Raw genomic sequence first — 20,893 nt, forward strand, 5'->3', positions numbered from 1 at the left:
GCGCAGTGTCCTTCTAGTTTACAAGGCTTCAAGGCTACTGCAGGACAAAGAGAATTTGGCCAATTGTCAAACAGAATTTCAACAGACAAATTGGTCAATCAAAGACAGGTCAAAGTCATTTCACAATTTATTAGTGGGGAAAGGTTGCTGATGGCTGCATACTGATTGCACAAAGTTAAATCCCATAGGGGCTTACAGCAAGATAGGCAACTGACTTCTCTCTGAGGTTGAATATAAGCCAAATCTCCCCAACAATTTATGATTTTATGTAATGGGTCAATCAAATGATCCTTTGACAGAACAGTGAGCTCCTTACTGACCGATATTCACACCTGCACCAGGAACCTTTGGTCAATTACACACCTACACGCAGAATGCTGACCTACCTGGGCAAACATTTGTTAATTATGTTCAAAATGTGTTAACGTATTACAGTATTCAATTAATCAATAATATCTGACTAGCATTAATGATGAACAACTACAAAATGGAAAATATGCTATTTTACACCATATCAAGTGAGTCCAAAAAGTTGTATCCTCACGGTAATGATGACAGTTTATGATACGGTAATGCCCCCATGTGGTAACAATAATTTTTGACAACACCTTCACAGTGCAGATTTACCATGAACATACAGCGCATTCGGGAAAGTATTGCGACCCCAGACAGCTTTATTCTAAAATTGATAAAATACATTTTCCCCCTCATCAATCTACACAGAATCCCCTTGACAAAGCAAAAACAGTTTTTTTGAAATTCTAGCTAAATTATTAAATATAAAAAACATACCTTATTTATATAAGTATTTAGACCCTTTGTTATGAGACTTGAAATTGAGCTCAGGTGCATCCTGTTTCCATTGATCATCCTTGAGATGTTTCTACAGTTGATTGGAGTCCACTTGTGGTAAATTCAATTAATTGGACATGATTTGTAAAGGCATACACCTATCTATATAAGGTCCCACAGTTGAAAGTGCATGTCAGAGCAAAAACCAAGACATGAGGTCGAAGGAATTGTCTGTAGAACTCCGAGACAGGATTGTGTCGAGGCACAGATCTGGGTAAGGGTACCAAAAAATGTCTGCAGCATTGAAGGTTCCCAAGAACAGTGGCCTCAATCATTCTTAAATGGAAGAAGTTTGGAACCACCAAGACTCTTCCTAGAGCTGGCCGCCTGGCCAAACTGAGCAATCGGGGTAGAAGGGCCTTGGTCAGGGAGGTGAGCAAGAACCCGAAGGTCACTCTGACAGAGCTCCCCTATGGAGATGGGAGAACTTCCAGAAGGACAACCATCTCTGCAGCACTCCACCAATCAGCACTTTATGGTAGAGTGGCCAGACGGAAGCCACTCCTCAGTAAAAGGCACATGACAGCCCACTTGGAGTTTGCCAAAAGACACCTAAAGACTCTCAGACCATGAGAAACAAGATTCTCTGGTCTGATGAAACCAATATTGAATTATTTTGCCTGAATGCCTAGTGTCACGTCTGGAGGAAACCTGGCACCATCCCGTATGGTGAAGCATGGTGGTGGCAGCATCATACTATGGGGATGTTTTTCAGCGGCAGGGACTGGGAGACTAGTCAGGATCGAGGGAAAGATGAACGGAGCAAAGTACAGACAGGTTCTTGATGAAGACCCGCTCCAGAGTGCTCAGGACCTCAGACTGGGTGAAAATTCACCTTCCAACAGGACAACGACCCTAAGCACACAGCCAAGACAACACAAGATTGGCTTCGGGACAAGTCTCGGAATGTCCTTGAGTGGCCCAGCCAGAGCCCGGTCTTGAACCCGATCGAACATCTCTGGAGAGACCTGAAAATAGCTGTGCAGTGACACTCCCCATCCAACCTGACAGAGCTTGAGAGGATCTGCACAGAAGAATGGGAGAAACAGGTGTGCCAAGCTTGTAGAGTCATACCCCGGAAGACTTGAGGCTGTAATTGGTGCCTTAACAAAGTACTTAGTAAAGGGTCTGGATACCTATGTAAATGTGATATTTAAGTTTTTTTAAATTATACATTTGCAAAAATGTCTAAAAACCTATTTTTGATTTGTCATTATGGGGGGTATTGTGTGTAGATTGCAGAGGGGGAAAACTATATAATCCACTTTAGAATAAGGCTGTAACGTAACAAAATGTGGAAATAGTCAAGGGGTCTCAATACTTCCTGAATGCACTGTAATTGTGCAAAATACTTGAAAATTATGTAATTTCTTTTTCAAAGAGTCCCTAGACCTTCAATTACTTTTTCTACCATTTTAAATGTTTGCTTCATGCCAAGCCACAAAAATATAGCTTGTCTTTATTGGGTAACAAACTCCATATCATAAATGGAATAAAGATATTGACACATTTTGCTCAACCCAGCAGAAATACATTTCATAAAATATTCACAATAATGAAAATAGCACAAGATGGTAAACAATATTACAATTAAAGGCTGAAACAAACAGAACATTGATAGCATTTCATTCATTTTTGGTTGTGATGGCAACCGCTTTGTTGAACCAGACATCGGTGTTGAGGAGGAAGAGCATGAAACGAGCCACATCACCCCTTCCTACAGCACTTCCTACAGGCAGGCCATTGGAGTCAGGAACAAAGTAGCCCTCGTGGGTAAGGAACTCTTTACCTGGTGAAAAGAACTAAGTAAATAGAGACCCATTTGTTTGCATCATCATTATGATTGGATAAGAGGTCCATTTCACTAAGTCTTCTGAGAAAAGTGCAGGGACTTGTGGTAGTAGCAGAACTATGACCCTAAGTTAAACCCTTACACTCGTGGGAATTGGCCTATATGGATAGATCTAAATTGAAATGTTTCTTACAGAAGAAATATGGAAAGCTTATACATAACCATGGTAGCAATCAAAAGGGAAACGTTTGGAGACTATGGGAAAATCATTGTCCTAAAATGAGGACAAAACAGCTAATCTGACACAAGACAGACATCGAGTCCAAACATTACATTGCTGATTTTATGTGCATTTTACATTTACTGTACTTGGTGCCGCATTTGTTGATCAACCAAATCTGAAAATACTCTGGATACATTCAGTAACATAACAATATTCATGGTAATTTGGGGTAGGTGCAACATAAGACTAAACAATGACAAGGGTTTGAGTGAGAGGTCTAACTGGTGTCTCCAAGTGGCCACACACCTCTCTAAAGTGTGCACAGTTCCTGTGTAATTTCAATGTACTTTTATGACTCAAAGAAGAGTCTTCAACTATAAGGTGCTATTTTGAACTCCCATAGCTGTGCTGTTGAGGAACTAGAGCAAGCACACTTGTAATTGTTTTGTTTGGAACAGAGCTCTGCATCCCCGCCATCACACAATTACTCTTGTTGTTTACGCATTCCAGAAACGGTCCATTATAAATCGCAATCTGAGTCAGGTGGGCATCATTTGAAAGTGTGTTCTATTGCCAACACGGCTAGCTAAGTTACAAAATACAATCTTACAGTAGTAGGCTTTCACGAGGCAATTCAGAGGTGGTCCGCATAGGATAGAGTCACAACTGCATTCAGATGCGTGTTCCCTGCCAAATTTCTTCACAATACAACAAACATAGGCTCCTTCTGTTCAGAACAATTCAGGGTAATACGCCATGTCATCTTGTAACTGTACATCAAGCATAGTGCTCATAAACGTTGACACATTGGCTTGCTTTTATGACATCAAAGCGGTATTTATTATAATCTTCAATGTCTCATTTTTCAAAAATACATTGAGTCCTCTTTATTTATTTTCCTTCACTCAGAAAACAAAACATTTGCAAAAGGGATGGGGGCAACTTCTGCCCTGCACAGTGCTCAAGTTCAGAACCGCTGTCAGTCAAAACCAATACTGCGCTGTGAAGCAGAGACCGTCAGCTCTGACATCATGTACAGCATAGCAACTGCATTCCAATTTAGGTGCTTATAATAATAATAATCATGTATTTTGTAAAGTGCTTTTCATTATATAGAATAGTCTCAAAGTGCAAAAAATAAAAGATAAAAAACAAATTGTAAAAAAATGTAATAATAATGGACATAACTAGACAGGGCAACTGTCCAAGGAGCACAGCTATCAACAGAAAGCCTTCCTAAAGAGAAAGGTCTTTAGTCCTGTTTTAAATGAGCCCAGAGTCTGGTGCCTTCAGGTGGTCAGGGAGGGCATTCCAGAGGCTGGGGGCAGTCGAGCTGAATGCCCGATCCCCTAAAGAGCACAGCTCAGCTATCGCTTGATAGGGGTTATGGAGGGAGAGCAGTTTTCGTGAATACACTGGAAAGTCAGCAGGAGTGTTTTGAATACAATCCAGAATGAGACAGGGAGCTAGTGCAGAGATGCTAGGATGGGGGTGATGTGATGGTGTTTCCGCACTCTCATCAGGATCCTGGCAGCGCTGTTCAGGATGTATTGGAGCTTCTGGAGACTCCTGCCTGGGATCCCGATGAAGAGTGTGTTGCAGTAGTCCAGCCTTGAGGAAATAAAGGCATGGACGAGCTTCTCTGCATCATACTGAGTGAGGGTGGGACGGAGTTTGGCAAAGTTCTTGAGGTGATAGAATGACGATTTACACAGTTGTTTGATGTGGCTGTCAAAGTTCAGGGAGCTATCAAGCTTTACATCCAGATTGGAAACTGAGGGGGAGAGAGTGATGTTCTGTCCTACAATGGTGAGGTCTGTTATTGGTGAGTGCTGGACCTGGTAGGGGGTGCCAACAGGTAGGGCCTCAGTTTTGCTGCTGTTCAGTTGAAGGATGTTTTGCATCGCCCATGCCTTTATCTCCTCAAGGCAGGTGTTCAGATGGGCACATGCATCAGAGGGACTTGGAGCAGTTTTTATATGCAGCTGAGTGTCATCAGGATAGCAGTGGAATGAGATTCCATGCCAGCTGATGAAGCGCCCGAGGGGCAGCACGTACAGGATAAACAAGATTATCATCTTATCAGTGTACAAATGCCATTTTCAACCTGTATATGGGTACGAGTGTAAAAAGCTAGCCAGGGAGGGTTACTGCTGAACCTGAAAGTGGTTCATTCTTACGTGATGACTTACGTGATTACTGTAAGTCAATATATTAGAAACATGCATACTGTATGACAAAATTAATCCTGTAACAATGAAAATGTTGGAGTCTTTTAGAACAATCTTTTAAAGGTGCAATGCAACAGTTTTCATCTCAATGTCAAATAATTTCTTGGTAACAATTAAGCACCTTACTGTGATTCTTTTCAATTAAAATGGTCAAAAAGAGCAATTTCTCAAGCAAGAATTTTGCTGGGACTGTCAGAGTGTTCTGAGTGGGGAGGGGAAAACAGAAAACTAGCTGATATTGGCAAAGAGGTTTGGAACTCTCTTTCTTATTGGTCTATTTAATAATTTACTGCCTACTGAAGTCACCAGGCAGGCCAAAACTCAATTGACTCATTTTACTAATTTATTACCTACTGATATCACATGGCAGGCCAAAACTCCATCCCACCACAACAGTCTTTTCAAACAGCTCTTATACTGAAAGGGCATTATGATCATTTTCACAATTTCACAGTATTATTCCAACCTCATTGTGTGGAAATATAAAACACAGAAAAATCATGTTTTTGACTGCACTTGGCCTTTAACCCAGCTCCAGAATACAGTATACACTACATTGTGAGCAGGTGTATGTGGACACCTGCTCATCGAACATCTTATTCCAAAATCATGGGCATTAATATGGAGTTGCTGCTATAACAGCCTCCACTCTTCTGGGAAGGCTTTCCACTAGATGTTGGAACATTGCTGTAGGGACTTGCTTCCATTCAGCCACAAGAACATTAGTGAGGTCGGGCACTGATGTAGGGCAATTAGGTCTGGCTCACAGTCTGCATTCCAATTCATCATAAAGGTGTTCGATGGAGTTGAGGTCAGGGCTCTGTGCAGGCCAGTCAAGTTTTTGCACACTGACCTCGACAAACTATTTTTGTATGGACCTCGCTTTGTGCATGGGGGCAATGTCATGCTGAAACAGGAAAGGGCCTTCCCCAAACTGTTGCCACAAAGTTGGAAGCACAGAATCGTCTAGAATTCCATTGTATGCTGTAGCGTTAAGATTTCCCTTCACTGGAACTAAGGGCCCTAGCCCGAACCATGGAAAACAGCCCCAGACCATTATTCCTCCTCCACCAAACTTTACAGTTGGCACTATGCATTGGGGCAGGTAACGTTCTCCTGGCATCCGCCAAACCCAGATTCGCCATCGGACTGCCACACGGTGAAACATGATTCATCACTCCAGAGAAGCTTTACACCACTCTTTCCAATGCTTGGCATTGCACATGGTGATCTTAGGCTTGTGTGTGGCTGCTTGGCTATGGAAACCCATTTCATGAAGCTCCCGACGAACAGTTTTTGTGCTGACGTCGCTTCCAAAGGCAATTTGGAACTCGGTAGTGAGTGTTGCAACCGAGGACAGATGATTTTTACACGCTATGTGCTTCAGCACTCGGCGGTCCCGTTCTGTGAGCTTGTGTGGCAAACCAGTTCGCGGCTGAGCTGTTGTTGCTCCTAGAATTTTCCACTTCACAATGACAGCACTTACAGTTGACCGGTGCAGCTTTAGCAAGGCAGAAATTTGACAAACTGACTTGTTGGAAAGGTGGCATGCTATGACGGTGCCACGTTGAAAGTCACCGAGCTCTTCAGTAAGGCTATTCTACTGCCAATGTTTGTCTATGGAGATTGCATGGCTGTGTGCTCGATTTTATACACCTGTCAGCAACGGGTGTGGCTGAAATAGCCAAATCGAATAATTTGAAGGGTTGTCCACATACATTTGTATATATATATATATATATATATATATATATATATATATATATATATATATATATATATAGTGTATCTAAACTAGACCCTATTCGTCTGTCTTACCTGTGGCAGGTAAATTCTTGAGACCCGGCGGCCTGACAACTGTCCAGTTAACATCCTGTGTCTTCTTCAGAAAGTGCTCCATCTCAAACATATTGCTAAGGACACTTCGGATCATTGGCAGCAGCAGGAAGCGGATGAGGTAAGATGACTGTGTGCCAGAGTTAGCTATGGGGATGAAAATGAGAAGAAGATAAGGGAATGCTGTTTCACAATGATAAAAACACGCAACTGACTTTGTACATTAAAAAGGCAACATGATCACTGACAAAATACAGTCATGGCATTGTTTATTTAACCCTTATTTTACCAGGTTAGAGAGGCTCTATTCATCCCTTGGTGGATTGAGGCCTAAGTAAGTAAGTTACCAGGTAAGTTGACTGAGAACACATTCTCAAGTTGTTCTCAAATGTAATCAGTCATATTTTACTTTACTTACGGTCAGTGTACCATGAAGTCATGGTGATAATGCGGTTCACTTTGGCCTCTCTCATGGCATTTACTGCAGCCCTCATAGACAAGGTGTATCCAGTGACTCCGGAGAGAAAGGATGCAGGGAACCCCAGGCAGGATATAACTGCATCTTGTCCTTGGAAGTGAAGTTTAAGGCTGTCTTCTGAGAAGATATTGCCCTCAACCACCTGACAGAACAGAGAAAATAGCAGTTTTATGGTATAGGCTATCTCAGGCCTGGTGTAAGGTTCACACTTCATAAAGCCTCTATAAAAAACATTGCTGCTGCGTACCTTACAGAGGAAATGTAAAAAGACATACAATTTGTGCTCAGACAAGATATTACATTATTTACCTTTAATTTCTCATGTTGCACTGTCAATTTCCCTGGGTTCCTGACAATGGCAGTGACAGCGTGTCCCTGCTGAAGAGCTTGGTTCACCAGATACTGTCCCGTCTGTCCAGTGGCTCCAAGCACAGCTATCTTCATCTTGACACTCGGAAATACACTCTAAAATAAAATAAATATAATGTATGAAATATAATCATTCACAGTCAGAGGGTCAATCAAACCATAGACAGATACTTTTCTGTAAACAGAAATCCCGACGATGATAAGTTACAAAATCATGAACTCACATTTACAACAGTACAAGTTTACAAGCAAGGGTGTGCAGTGGGCGTAGCACGACTTATCACGTGAATAGACTGTGTAGCAACACCCACATTTTCATAACTGCTTGAAACATAATCAACTTAAAATGTATTAGTTCTTATTCTTCTATTACAACAAATGTCCATTTGCATTTAAGTCATTTAGCAGACGCTCTTATCCAGAGCGACTTAACAGTAGTGAGTGCATACATTTTCATAGTTTGGTACGTTTAACCCATAATAGCCTTTAGGATTTAGATTCATAACGTGTTAATTGGATGGTTCAATTATAAATGTTTCAGACACATACTAGAAAGGCCAAAAAAGGACATGACCTGTGTGCATTGAATGGACATTTACAAGAGGTCTATTTACACAGTAGATGGCAGTGTGTACCCCTTCATTATTCCACTAACAAACCAACCCACCCCAATGTCACCACAGCCAACTGCATCTCGTTTCATAATGGGCATAACAAACAGCCTTATAGAGAGCCATAACAAAGCTGATCATAATGAAATATGATACATTTTCAGTGAGGAAAACCCCCGATTAGTTATCTGAAAAGTGAACTTGGATTTTGATTATGAACTGTTGAAATTCAAAGGGCAATACTGAGAAAACATTAATTGATTGTTCATTACTTTTATAGACTGCCTCCTGCGTTTGCCTGTAAGGGCCTTCAGTAGACAGAATTAAACCAGGATTAATCTAGGGGGAAATTTGACTGTGTGGCACGAGGTCTGATCACACTGTCTGTGTTGTATCCATCTGAAAATGATTATTTCTGCAACTGTGAAATGATAATGGACAGTAAGCTAACGCAAGGAATATAAAAGGCAGCATTATGAAAATCAAACCAAGAAATTAGAAAATGCCAGAAGATGTATTTTATTTTATCTGATAGGCATCACATGCACTGAAAAGAACCTACAGACTCTGGCTACACTGCATAGGAATAATCTTATATACAGATGACATGTTTCATTTCATAACTCATGTTTTGCATCAAACTTGATTGAATTTCCCATGTCCTATCCCTTGGTGATGACCAAATTACACAAGGTTTGTAAACTGTTAGGCTATACCTGGACAATCTACAATACTCCGAATGGTTCATGCATAGCAACATGGCTAACCATGTAGGGTAATTGACTCACAAATGCGATCAAAAAATCAGTTTGCTCCAACAGTAATGTAAAAGCTTATGTATTAAAGGGCATCATACAACCAAGTTGTGTTGTGTAATTATTTTCCCCAACTCAGTTAAGCCAAACCACGCCCCATTATTCAGAGGAGCGATCTACAACGCTTTGAGCGCTCTCCAAGTCCGGAAGTGAATATCACGTAGCGCGAAATTTCAGTCACTTATTAATAACGTTTGCCCTTGTATTTCAAGATTGAAAAATAAAATAACATAATGTTGTGGACAGAGCCAGCCATTAACGTCCCTTAACGCTCAAAGACAGATTCAATGGCTGTAGCATAGCGTATTCGACTGAATTATTAGCTAATAAATATTTGAGAAATGATGAATAATAAGCATATGCTTTTACCTGATAATAGACTACTCATGATAATATACCTAATTAAAATACCGAGCTAGTAACGTTAAGTAGCCTAGCTAAACTTAACTGACCTTCAATTGAGGGAATTCAGCAGAGTTCTGAGACATTTTTACAACTCATTGAAACTCTTAAAATAAATACATGGGAAAATGTTACCAAACATGATAATAATAGGCCTGCATTACGGTTGGCAACTAATTGTTAATTTACACTTTCCAGTTTCCATCCTTACCTTGGAAGGCCACTGTCTCTGCGCTGATCGCATGTGAGTGAGACAACGCTAGCTAGCCAATGGGAGCGTAGTAGAACGCCTCTCTGAATAACGGGGCGTGGTTTTGGCTCAACTGCGTTGGGAAAAAGAAAGACTCTTGCTCAAGATCTGCAATGTTTCACATTGTTTCGTCTTTTGATTGAGCACATCACGATATAGTCAATGTTACTTTTTCTAATCACAGTCACAATTATTTCTTTCTTATGAAGCATTGTTTTGCTGTAGGCTTAACGAAAAAGGCATTTTTATGAGAAACTTATAATGAAACTTTTTTGCTCTGAGACCGGATGTGCGTTCAGTTCGCTTGAACGTTTGCTACGTTGAAGAACGGTTTGTAATGAACGACACGTTACCCCCAAACGTTATTGTATGTTCTTGAACAGACTTCGAACTACGTTTTCTCCGGTTTGGTGGGTGTGGCTTTAAGCAATGAGTGACGTATTTAAAAGGCAGTGGCCATGCTAACAGCGTTCCCCAACTGGTTGTGCAGTATAGCATCGTTTCCGTTGAATTGAACGTTCCAGAACGTAAACACGTACTGTACGCAGACCAGGCTTGGGATCCGCATATCTGCTGCAGTTGTCAGACGATCTACTCTCACCTTGAAGCGGCAATCTGCAGTTTAAACAACAACAAAGGTTAACCCGCCACAGATTTGGCAAACGGCTGAGGCTGGAGAAATGTAACCACGGAATTCAAAGACAGAGCTATTGATTAAAGAACTGACCATCCATGAGATCATTAAAAGTTTTAACCATGTTTTGAAGCTATACAGAGTTTGTTTACAAACAAAGGAGTAAAACAAGTGTATATTTTGGATTCTGATGGGGTTACACAGTTTAACTAAGTCCATGAACCATTTGTAAGATATATTCTACAAGAATCAATTGCTATATATCATTATTTGAAATGTCCAAAAATGTATGTTACAATCACAGATTGCCCCTTTAACCATGCTCACAGGCGCTACCCCAAAAGAGAAACAAAGGAAGTTATGGAGAAGTTGCAACCATTTGAATTGGAACACACAAGTTCCTAGGCTACTGCCATATCCGCGAAAAGGGCACGATGTTGTCAACATTGCTCCTGCTCGGTCTGGTCGTTTCATGTGAGTCAGACTTCGCTCCAGCTGTGGTCAACGTCAGCTTGGATGATCCCCCAGAAGTGCGATGGGCGTCTCTATTTAAAGTTTTTGATGTCGACTACCTGGTGAAAGCAGCTGCTGAAGTGATTGAGTAAGTGTATAAGGCGGAATGCCTATTTACAGAAGTTCTAGTTGCCTCCAAAAGTTGGTTTAATAATGTTTGTCTCAAACTGTAAAATATAGATTTTTGCTTTAAAGTCACATGATGGACAGGACTTTTGATTATGTAGCCTAAACCTGAATTGCAGAAGTTTTACGTCTACTTCAGTATATGGACATTGATCAGACTTAACCATTTATTTTCACTTACCATTCAATATGTCAAATATGAGAAAATATGCCATGATATGTTGTTTGCATAAAATCTGTGCTTGCAGTTTAATTATGTATGAATATCTGCAGGCATACAGTATGTTGACCGACACAATGTGAGTAGCCTAAGCTTGCCCATGGTGTTGATTAATATTAACACCTAAAACGTTTTAATATTTTTTTTGTTGCAGTGCCACTATTCCAAAATGGGTGCATCATGCGGTAACTCCGATTGTGGAGGCCTTGGAGAAGTATGTACCTCCTCCATACGCAGGGGAGATCAGAGGAATGGCCTCATATTTTCGAGGGAGCCTTTCCGATATCATCCTTCTCAACTTTGCCTATGAAATATCAGCGTATGTATGACTTGATCTGCTTTACATGTAGGCCTACTGATACAAATGCCATTCAACCAGTTGAAACAAGAATGTAGTCACAGCTTCTTGTTGTCAGAAGCACAAAGAAGAAGAATGAAAGTATGTGTTGTAAGAACCCCCCCCCCACACTTTTCATGACTTAACACGCTCCTATTGGATCCGTAGGTTTTGCACTAGTATTGTAGCTCAGGACACAAGTGGACGTTTGTATCATGGCAGGAACCTTGATTACCCACATGATATACTCCGGAATCTCACCATCAATGTTCTCTTTCTCAAAAATGGCACGGTATGTTACACATGGTTACACAGCTCAACCTTTACATCTGCAGTTTCACTTTTGCAAGGCCACGGTGTCAATCAGCCGATAATGCCAGAGAGCTTAGTTTGGGCACTGTGAAGTAAATCTGGAGTGTGATGTTAGGCTGAAAAAGGGTCAAGTAAAATCACCTCCTAATTACTCAACCTTTCCAGGTGGCTTATCGTGGTACGACTTTTGCTGGCTATGTCGGGCTGTGGACCGGACAGAGTCCAAATAAATTCACAGTTTCTGGTGACCAGCGTGGTAAGGGTTCACTTTATCTTATTGTCCAGGACATATCCATAAAGGTGTGAGTCAGTCATTTAAGGCAGTGTGTTATCATCAGGTGACGACCACTGGTGGAATTGGTGGAAGAACTGGGTCTCTGCTTTCCTGCTGAAAAGATCTCCAGTCAGCTGGCTGGTGAGAGAGGTAAGTCAGGAAGTTTAACCATCAACATCCACAAAAATGAACACTTTGCTAACCACAAATTACTATTATGGCTTGTCTATTAACCTACTATTGTGGCTTGTCCTTTCTTGTTTTTCTTCAGACGTTGGAGGAAGCAGCAGACTTTCAGGATGCTGTGATGCGGCTGTCCAAGATCCCAATCATCACAAGCGTGTACTACATCGTTGCCGGAGTAAAGCCTGGGGAAGGAGTGGTGGTCACCAGGGACAGGAAGGGCCCAGCTGATATCTGGCCTCTGGAACCCTTAAATGGAGGGTAGGAAATGAGGGGTCTCTTCCATAACACAAATTGTATTAGTTTGTTTTAAGAGCTGCTGAGATTTATAAAGCCGAGTTATGCTAACTGTTATCATTGAGTCTGACCCATATTTCCAACCTCACATTTTTATCTTAAGTCAATCAATCAATCAAATGTATTTATAAAGCCCTTTTTACATCAGCCGATGTCACAAAGTGCTATACAGAAATCCATCATAAAACCCCAAACAGCAAGCAATGCAGATATAGAAGTACGGTAGCTAGGAAAAACTCCCTAGAAAGGCAGGAACCTAGAGAGGAACCAGGCTCTGAGGAGTGGCCAGTCCTCTTCTGGCTGTGCTGGGTGGAGATTATAACAGTACATGGCCAAGACGTTCAAACGTTCATAGATGACCAGTAGGGTCTAATAATAATAATAATCACAGTGGTTGTAGAGGGTGCAACAGGTCAGCACCTCAGGAGTAAATGTCAGTTGGCTTTTCATACCCGATCATTCAGAGTTAGAGATAGCAGGTCCGGGACAAGGTAGCACGTCCGGTGAACAGGTCAGGGTTCCATAGCCGCAGGCAGAACAGTTGAAACTGGAGCAGCAGCACGGCCAGGTGGACTGGGGACAGCAAGGAGTCATCAGGTCAGGTAGTCCTGAGGATTGGTCCTAGGGCTCAGGTCCTCTGAGAGTGAGAGAATTAGAGGGAGCATACTTAAATTCACACAGGACACCGGATAAGACAGGAGAAATACTCCAGATATACAGACTGACCCTAGACCCCTGACACACAAAGTATTGCAGCATAAATACTGGAGGCTGAGACAGGAGGGGTCGGGAGACACTGTGGCCCCATCCGACGATACCCCCGGACATGGCCAACCAGGCAGGATATAACCCCAACCACTTTGCCAAAGCACAGCCCCCACACCACTAGAGGGATATCTTCAAACCACCAACTTACTACCCTGAGACAAGGCCGAGTATAGCCCACGAAGATCTCCCCCACAGCACTAAGCCGAGGGGGGCGCCAACCTGGACAGGAAGATCACGTCATTGACTCAACCCACTCAAGTGACGCACCCCTCCTAGGGACGGCATGGAAGCGCACCAGTAAGCCAGTGACTCAGCCCCCGTAATAGGGTTAGAAGCAGAGAATCCCAGTGGAGAGAGGGGAACGGGCCAGGCAGACAGCAAGGGCGATTCGTCGCTCCAGTGCCTTTCCGTTCACCTTCACACCCCTGGGCCAGACTACACTCAATCATAGGACCTACTGAAGAGATGAGTCTTCAATAAAGACTTAAAGGTCAAGACAGAGTCTGCATCTCTCACATGGATAGGCAGACCATTCCATAAAAATGGAGCTCTATAGGAGAAAGCCCTGCCTCCAGCTGTTTGCTTTGAAATTCTAGGGACAAAGAGGCCTGCATCTTGTGACCGTAGAGTACGTGTAGGTATGTACGGCAGGACCAAATCGGAAAGATGGGTAGGAGCAAGCCCATGTAATGCTTTGTAGGTTCAGAGTAAAACCTTGAAATCACCCCAAGCCTTAACAGGAAGCCAGTGTAGAGAGGCTAGCACTGGAGTAATATGATACAATTTTGGGGTTCTAGTCAAGATTCTAGTAGCCATGTTTAGCACTAACTGAACTTTATTTAGTGCTTTATCCAGGTAGCCGGAAAGTAGAGAATTGTAGTAGTCTAATCTAGAAGTGACAAAAGCGTGGATACATTTTTCTGCAACATTTTTGGACAGAAAGTTTCAGATTTTTGCAATGTTATGTAGATGGAAAAAGCTGTCCTTGAAATAGTCTTGATATGTTTGTCAAAAGAGAGATTAGGGTCCAGAGTAACGCCTAGGTCCTTCACAGTTTAATTTGAGACGACTGTACAATCATCAAAATTAATTGTCAGATCCAACAGAAGATCTCTTTGTTTCTTTGGACTTAGAACTAGCATCTCTGGTTTGTCTGAGTTTAAAATTTAAGAAAGTCCTGGAGAAGATGTTGGCAACTCAACTTCACTCACACCTTAGCACTAACAAGCTTTATGAGGTGCTCCAGACCAGCTTCAGATCCATGCACAGTACTGAGACAGCCCTGGTGAATGCTGTTAATGACCTGCTCATTGCAGCAGATGCAGTATCCCCCACCATCTTGATTCTTCTGGACCTCAGTGCTGCTTTTGAAACAGTAGATCACATCATTCTACTGCAGTGCCTCACAGGGAACACTGCCATCTGTGGGACTGCCCTAAACTGGTTCACCTCTAACCACAAGCAGTACGTCATCCTCGATGTCCACCATAACTTGCGGTGTCCCACAAGGGTCGATGCTAGGACTCATTTTCTTCCTGCTCTACATGCTCCCACTTGGTCAGATCTTCAGACAGTACAGTGTTCGATTCCACTGCTACGCAGATGACACAGAGGTGTACATTAAAACCAAGCCTGACACATCTGCTTTGTCAACCTTGCAGAACAACTTCATCCAACTCATCAGCACCAAGACCGATGCAATGCTGATAAGCAACCCCCAGCAGATCACCAAATCCTGCAGCATCCGTCCTGCCATAGAAGGCCACATCATTCCCCCTCGCTCCTCAGTCATCACCAACCTGGATTTGATATTCGACCATGCTCTCTTCTTTAATGCCCACATTAGACTGTAAAACGTCATTCTTTCACCTGAAAAACATCTCCCTAAGACCCTCTCTCACCACTTCTGACATAGAAAAGCTTATCCATGCATTCGTTTTCTCCAGAATTGATTATGGGAATGCAGTACTTGGGGGGCCTGCCTGCAAACTCAATTCATAAATTACAGCTCATTCAGTGCTGCAAGGTTTCTGACACAAACAAAAAAGTCTGCTCACATCACCCCCATCCTTGCTGACCTCCATTGACTACCTGTCTTCTTCAAAGAATTTACTTTAAAATTCTCCTCCTGGTCTACAAAGCCCTTAATGGAATCGGCCCAGGGCACCCAGAACCCAGAGCAGAACCATTGGGGACCGTGCCTTTTCCTCCCACGCACCATGTCTTTGGAACTCCATCCTGACAATCTCAGGGCTGTTCAGACTGTTGGGGCTTTTCAAGCAGGCCTTAAGACTCCTCTTTATCGGCTGGTCTACCCTTCCTCCTAGACTTTGTTGCTTTTATGATATGGTTATATACGTATATATGTATATTTTCTTTTTTTCTTTCTATTTACTTTTATTTTATGCACTTTTAGATACTTCGCTTTTCATTATACAAGAATAAACAAATGTAATGTATTATAATACTATCAGCAGATATTGGGCTTTTAAAATAAGATGCCAAAACATATCGTGGTGTTTACTCTTGAATGTGTAAATGAAGTGTAGTATCCTTTCCTACTATAGGTGGTTCAGAGTAGAGACCAACTTCGATCACTGGCTGCCGCCTCCTGCAAAGGATCATCGCAGGTAAGCATAATGCTCACTTTACATGACTCCATAATTACATTTTAATTGATTTCATGTGAATGGATGGCTTATGTATCTTTCTTCCAGAGATGCAGCCAACAAAGCATTAAATGCAACTGGTCAAGATAATATCAATATGGATACAATGTATAAGGCAAGTAGATGGCTGTATGTATTGGTGAATATTTGGTTTGATAGTATTACATTTGACAATGTTATACTGTATCATTGACTATATTTGACTACAAGTTATCCTAATAGCAAATTCAGAAATACAGTGCATTCGAAAAGTATTCAGACCCCTTGACTTCCACATTTTGTGGAATAATTATGACAAAGCCAAAACTGTTTTTTTGAAATGTTTGCAAATGTATTATATATAAAAACTGAAATATCACGTTTACATAAGTATTCAGACCCTTTACTCAGTACTTTGTTGAAGCACCTTTGGCAGCGATTACAGCCTCGAGTCTTCTTGGGTATGACGCTACAAGCTTGGCACACCTGTATTTGGGGAGTTTCTCCCATTCTCTGCAGATCCTCTCAAGCCCTGTCAGGTTGTATGGGGAGTGTCACTGCACAGCTATTTTCAGGTCTCTCCAGAGATGTTAGATCGGGTTCAAGTCCGGGCTCTGGCTGGGCCACTCAAGGACATTCAGAGACTGGTTGGCTGTGTGCTTAGGGTTGTTGTCCTGTTGGAAGGTGAACCTTGGCCCCAGTCTGAGGTCCTGAAGACTCTGGAGCAGGTTTTCATCAAGGATCTCTGATTGGTGGAGTGCTGCAGAGATGGTTGTCCTTCTGGAAGGTTCTCCCATCTCCGCAGAGGAACTCTGGAGCTTTGTCAGAGTGACATTTGGGTTTTTGGTCACTTCCCTGACCAAGGCCCTTCTCCCCTGATTGCTCAGTTTGGCCGGGCGGCCAGCTCTAGGAAGTCTTGGTGGTTCCAAACTTCTTCCATTTAAGAATGATGGAGGCCACTGTGTTCTTGGGGACCTTTAATGCTGCAGACATTTTTTTGGTACCCTTCCCTAGATCTCTGCCTCGACACAATTCTGTCTCGGAGCTCTACTGACAATACCTTCGACCTCATAGCTTGTTGTTTTTCATCTGACGTACTGTAAACTGTGGGACCTTTTTATATAGACAGGTGTGTGCCTTTCCAAATCATGTCCATTCAATTGAATTTACCACAGGTGGACTCTTTTGAGTCTCATAGCAAAGGGTCTGAATAATTATGTAAATAAGGTATTTCTGTAGGGGATTTTTTAAGAAAAAAAGGCGCCCGAATGCACTGTATAACTGTATTTTTTTTAAATAAACGGTTTAAGCATCTTAAATCAGTAATTTTGTCTCCCAGGTCCTGTCAATGAACCCAGTATGTAACAGGTAAGGAAGAAGTTTGTTTATTTTGTCCTCATTTCTCTCTGTGGCATTCCCCAATGTGAATCACTCAGTGTGTGAGCAGCAGGAGGGAGGGTTCTTGTGCAACTAACTTTGCTTTCACTTCCCTTTGCCTTACCACAGCAATAAAGTTAATAGGCCTCTGTTATGAAACTGTCTGAAAAAATGTCTGTAGTATATTGTCACTGAAGATCTGGGTAGAATTGTCCCCGTTTTGAAGCTTTTCATGTCACACTGGTATTTAAGTAGGTTTCCATCTTACCTATACATGCACTAACTGTGATTTGTATGTTTCATATAACTTTCTGTGGGTAGATGGGTGTGTCTTATATTAAAAATATGTTCCTTGTTTCTCAGAATTACTGTTTTCACAACAACAATGAGTGCAGCCAGCCCTGAGAAATACAACACAGAGGTCAGACCAGAGGTAATGAAACTACTAACATGTCTAATCATTGGCTCTCAGTTGTGTTCCAATTAGGGCTGTCATAGTTCATCAGTTAACTTTTTGTAATGTCAGTGTATCGTGATTAATCGCATTGTCGGAAAGCATTGAAAATCCTCTGAAAACAACCAAAATACATTACTCTACACAGCTAAAACAATGCCATGTCAAAACAAGTTGACGTTGAGTATGGTTACATGCACTCAATAATGTGATTCATGTGGATAGTCAGATTAATATAATAATTAAATTAAAACGTTTACATGCTTTGCAAAAAGAAAGATTTCCCTAATTATCCTGTTTGCATGTACACATCTGAAATCAGGCTACCTGATGGCACGCTCTTAAAAGCATAAAATCGGCAATCAAAGTAAACGTTCTACCACAGCGACCATGTTATTTTTGAGAAGCATATTTGATTCTGAGTATGGACATATAAAGTTTGTATGTGAAAACTACTTTTAAGACGCATACATTCAGTTGTTCCCAACTCTCTTCTGAGCTAAAGAGGGAGGCTCGCTTGGCTAGTGCTAGCACATGTGCAGATCAGATACACCGCTGGAATGCAGATTAAGGTGTTTAGATGTCCTAGTAATTAGACAGTTTTCCCAAAAAATATTTAATCAGCTTATGCTCACTTCGATTCTGACCTTACACTGATTAAGATGAGCAGAGTAAGGTGTTTACATGACTATTGCATAATCAGTTGTATCAGTGTGCATGTAAACATACTCATCGAGGTTAAAGAAAGTGTGCTTTATAAATTAACCTGATTTTGCTAACTGTTACGCTGGACAAAATCAAGACGTTAATATTCTTGTAATGCTATCTGTATAAAAAAAAATCGTAATTTACAGCTCCAATTTGAGCAAATTCTCAATTTGCGATTAATTGTGATTAATCACAGCAAATTCTGCGATTTTTAACTCAATTGTTTTAAATTGTTTGACAGCCCTAGTCCCAATACAATACACAATGTTTACTTACAATATAGTTGGTTACTTAGTAATAGTTGATTACTTACAGTATGCTTTATATAATGTAATTATATTAACCCCATTGCCCTACTAACTAAGCATATGTCCATTCTCAATGTTCTATACTATGGTGTAAAGTTCTGTAAATTAGACCTACTGCATTATGTATGGTCATGCTCACATCACTGATGTTGCAGATCAAAACATTTGTCTGACATGCAAAGCATCATTGTGGTTTGTTGATTTAACCTTCTGTTTCCTGTGTTTCCAGGGCTGCCATAGCAATGAATAAAGCTGGGTCGTGGACCAAAACCACGATTATGTTGTTGTCCAGAAAGGGCAGAGGAGAGATTTTCTGCATTAAAAGTGCCTTTTTTTATTCCATTAGTTATTTGTCATGTATTTTTTTATGTGTTCAAATTAATCTCTTTTTTACCCAAAATGTGTTTTGGAAATATTAATTACGATTATGTCCACACACATTGAGTCTAGTATTTTAGAGTGGTGAACATGATTATATTTAAATAAAGCTCATTTAATTTTGATGAATTCATGCAACATAAAATCCCTTATGTGAATTTATACAGATACATACACTGTCAAAATGAATAATAAAACTTGTAATAAAAATTCAATGTCTCTACATTGTTGACCTAGCAGAGAGCTACTGTTACTGCCACAAAATTAATACATCAGTAATACAAACATTTTGAATTTGAGAAATAATACAGAAACAATGTCTCTGGTGCCTGCATGTGAAATATTCCTTATTTAGAGAAGAATGTTAAAACACGTGTTACGTCCCCCAGTTTCTGTGTTGTGGGTTTGTGTGTATGTGTGTATTTCAGAAAATGGCTTCCTTGATTCCCCCAGGCAGCTGATTGGTCGGCCCCATTGCGGATTGGAGCTCTGGTCCCGCCCTCTCGTCAGGAGATACTGCAATTACCGACTCCCCCTGCAGCTGGATAAAAGCCAGTGTTCCTTTGTTAGGAGAGAGCTTATTTGTATGTCCTGTTTCGTTGTTGGTCTGTATACGTTTTTGTGAAGGATTTTGTAGCCGGTCTTGCTGAGGTATGTGTAGGCCAAAAGGACTTTGTGATTATTGAAATTGTTCACTTTAAAGTTATTAGTTATTTCATTTGTTCCCAGGGGGGAAGGGGAAGGCACCTTGGAAGTGCTTAGGCAAGAGGCCTGCGGGCATACATATACCCGTAGTATGTAACGTTACTCTGTCTATGCACACTATGTAAGACCTGGGCAGACAACCCTCTGTATTTTGGTTAGCGCGCCAGGTGGCGTTAAAGTTAGGTGGGTAGGCAGGTAAGGTAGGAGAGAGAACTCTTTAACTTTCTTTGCTTTGGTTCCGTCCAGCCCCTTTTCCCCACATTACCGTGTTAAGGAAATAAATTCCCAGTAAATGGTAATATTCTCTGCCTCTGTCATCCTTACCTGCAATCCCATACCTCTTTCACTCCACGGCATATATGTCAGAGTCAAGGCCCGCGGGCCACATCCGGCCCGCGAGAAGGTTTTTTACGGCCCCTGGGATGATCTTGATTTATTATTAGAACCGGCCCGCAGACCGCAGCAAGCCGGCAGCCCGCAGATCTTTTACACGCACCAATACTACATTTCCCACAATGCAACGGTGACGCACCGAGCAGTAGGCTGCTGTGTAAATGAGATGGAGCTGCCTTGGGAAAAACTCGTGGGTTTGACAACCGACGGAGCACCTGCGATGTGTGGACACAGGAGCGGACTGGTGGCGAAGATACGGGAAAAGATGCAAGAGGAAAACGCGACAGGTGAGCTGACAGCTTATCATTGTATCATACACCAGGAAGCGTTGTGCGGTAAAGCCTTGAAAATGGAGCATGTAATGAGCATCATCACGCGCACAGTTAACTTTATCAGAGC

The 20,893-nt window shown here is 41.6% G+C and overlaps 2 protein-coding genes across 3 annotated transcripts; one reads left to right on the forward strand and one right to left on the reverse strand.

The window, feature by feature from the left end:
- Positions 1-114: 114 nt before the first annotated feature.
- Positions 115-9,924, reverse strand: LOC139577039 (flavin reductase (NADPH)-like). 2 transcript variants are annotated; one of them, XM_071403764.1, is made up of 5 exons: positions 9,821-9,924; positions 7,722-7,877; positions 7,353-7,554; positions 6,917-7,081; positions 115-2,641 (listed from the first exon to the last, which is right to left on the reverse strand). In XM_071403764.1, exons 1-5 carry the CDS (start codon positions 9,851-9,853, stop codon positions 2,478-2,480), a joined length of 720 nt encoding a protein of 239 aa, XP_071259865.1. In that variant the 5' UTR covers positions 9,854-9,924; the 3' UTR covers positions 115-2,477. The 2 variants fall into 2 exon arrangements, with proteins under 2 accessions (XP_071259865.1, XP_071259864.1); XM_071403763.1 differs by lacking the exon at positions 9,821-9,924 and adding an exon at positions 9,660-9,797.
- A 484-nt stretch (positions 9,925-10,408) lies between these two features.
- Positions 10,409-19,606, forward strand: LOC139577038 (N-acylethanolamine-hydrolyzing acid amidase-like). The gene is made up of 11 exons (XM_071403762.1): positions 10,409-11,094; positions 11,507-11,671; positions 11,858-11,981; positions 12,167-12,257; positions 12,340-12,425; positions 12,547-12,719; positions 16,091-16,153; positions 16,241-16,307; positions 17,511-17,539; positions 17,912-17,981; positions 19,248-19,606. The coding sequence occupies exons 1-11, from the start codon at positions 10,928-10,930 to the stop codon at positions 19,266-19,268; spliced, it is 1,056 nt and encodes a 351-aa protein (XP_071259863.1). The 5' UTR covers positions 10,409-10,927; the 3' UTR covers positions 19,269-19,606.
- The last annotated feature ends 1,287 nt before the right edge of the window (positions 19,607-20,893 follow it).

The sequence above is a fragment of the Salvelinus alpinus genome, chromosome 5 (assembly GCF_045679555.1).
Source record: "Salvelinus alpinus chromosome 5, SLU_Salpinus.1, whole genome shotgun sequence".
NCBI classification, from domain to species: Eukaryota; Metazoa; Chordata; class Actinopteri; order Salmoniformes; family Salmonidae; genus Salvelinus; species Salvelinus alpinus.

What these genes read in the sequence shown, in the direction of transcription:
- LOC139577039 (XM_071403763.1), bottom strand. Translation starts at nt 9,695, where the DNA reads ATGTCTCAGAACTCTGCTGAATTCCCTCAATTGAAG. An exon ending in GACTTCATGGTACACTGACC is followed by an intron (nt 7,082 to 7,352) that starts GTAAGTAAAGTA and finishes TCATCCCCATAG; the next exon opens with CTAACTCTGGCACACAGTCA. An exon ending in CAAGAATTTACCTGCCACAG is followed by an intron (nt 2,642 to 6,916) that starts GTAAGACAGACG and finishes TCTTTTCACCAG; the next exon opens with GTAAAGAGTTCCTTACCCAC.
- LOC139577038 (XM_071403762.1), top strand. Translation starts at nt 10,928, where the DNA reads ATGTTGTCAACATTGCTCCTGCTCGGTCTGGTCGTTTCATGTGAGTCA. An exon ending in TTTGCCTATGAAATATCAGC is followed by an intron (nt 11,672 to 11,857) that starts GTATGTATGACT and finishes TTGGATCCGTAG; the next exon opens with GTTTTGCACTAGTATTGTAG. An exon ending in AGTTTCTGGTGACCAGCGTG is followed by an intron (nt 12,258 to 12,339) that starts GTAAGGGTTCAC and finishes TGTTATCATCAG; the next exon opens with GTGACGACCACTGGTGGAAT.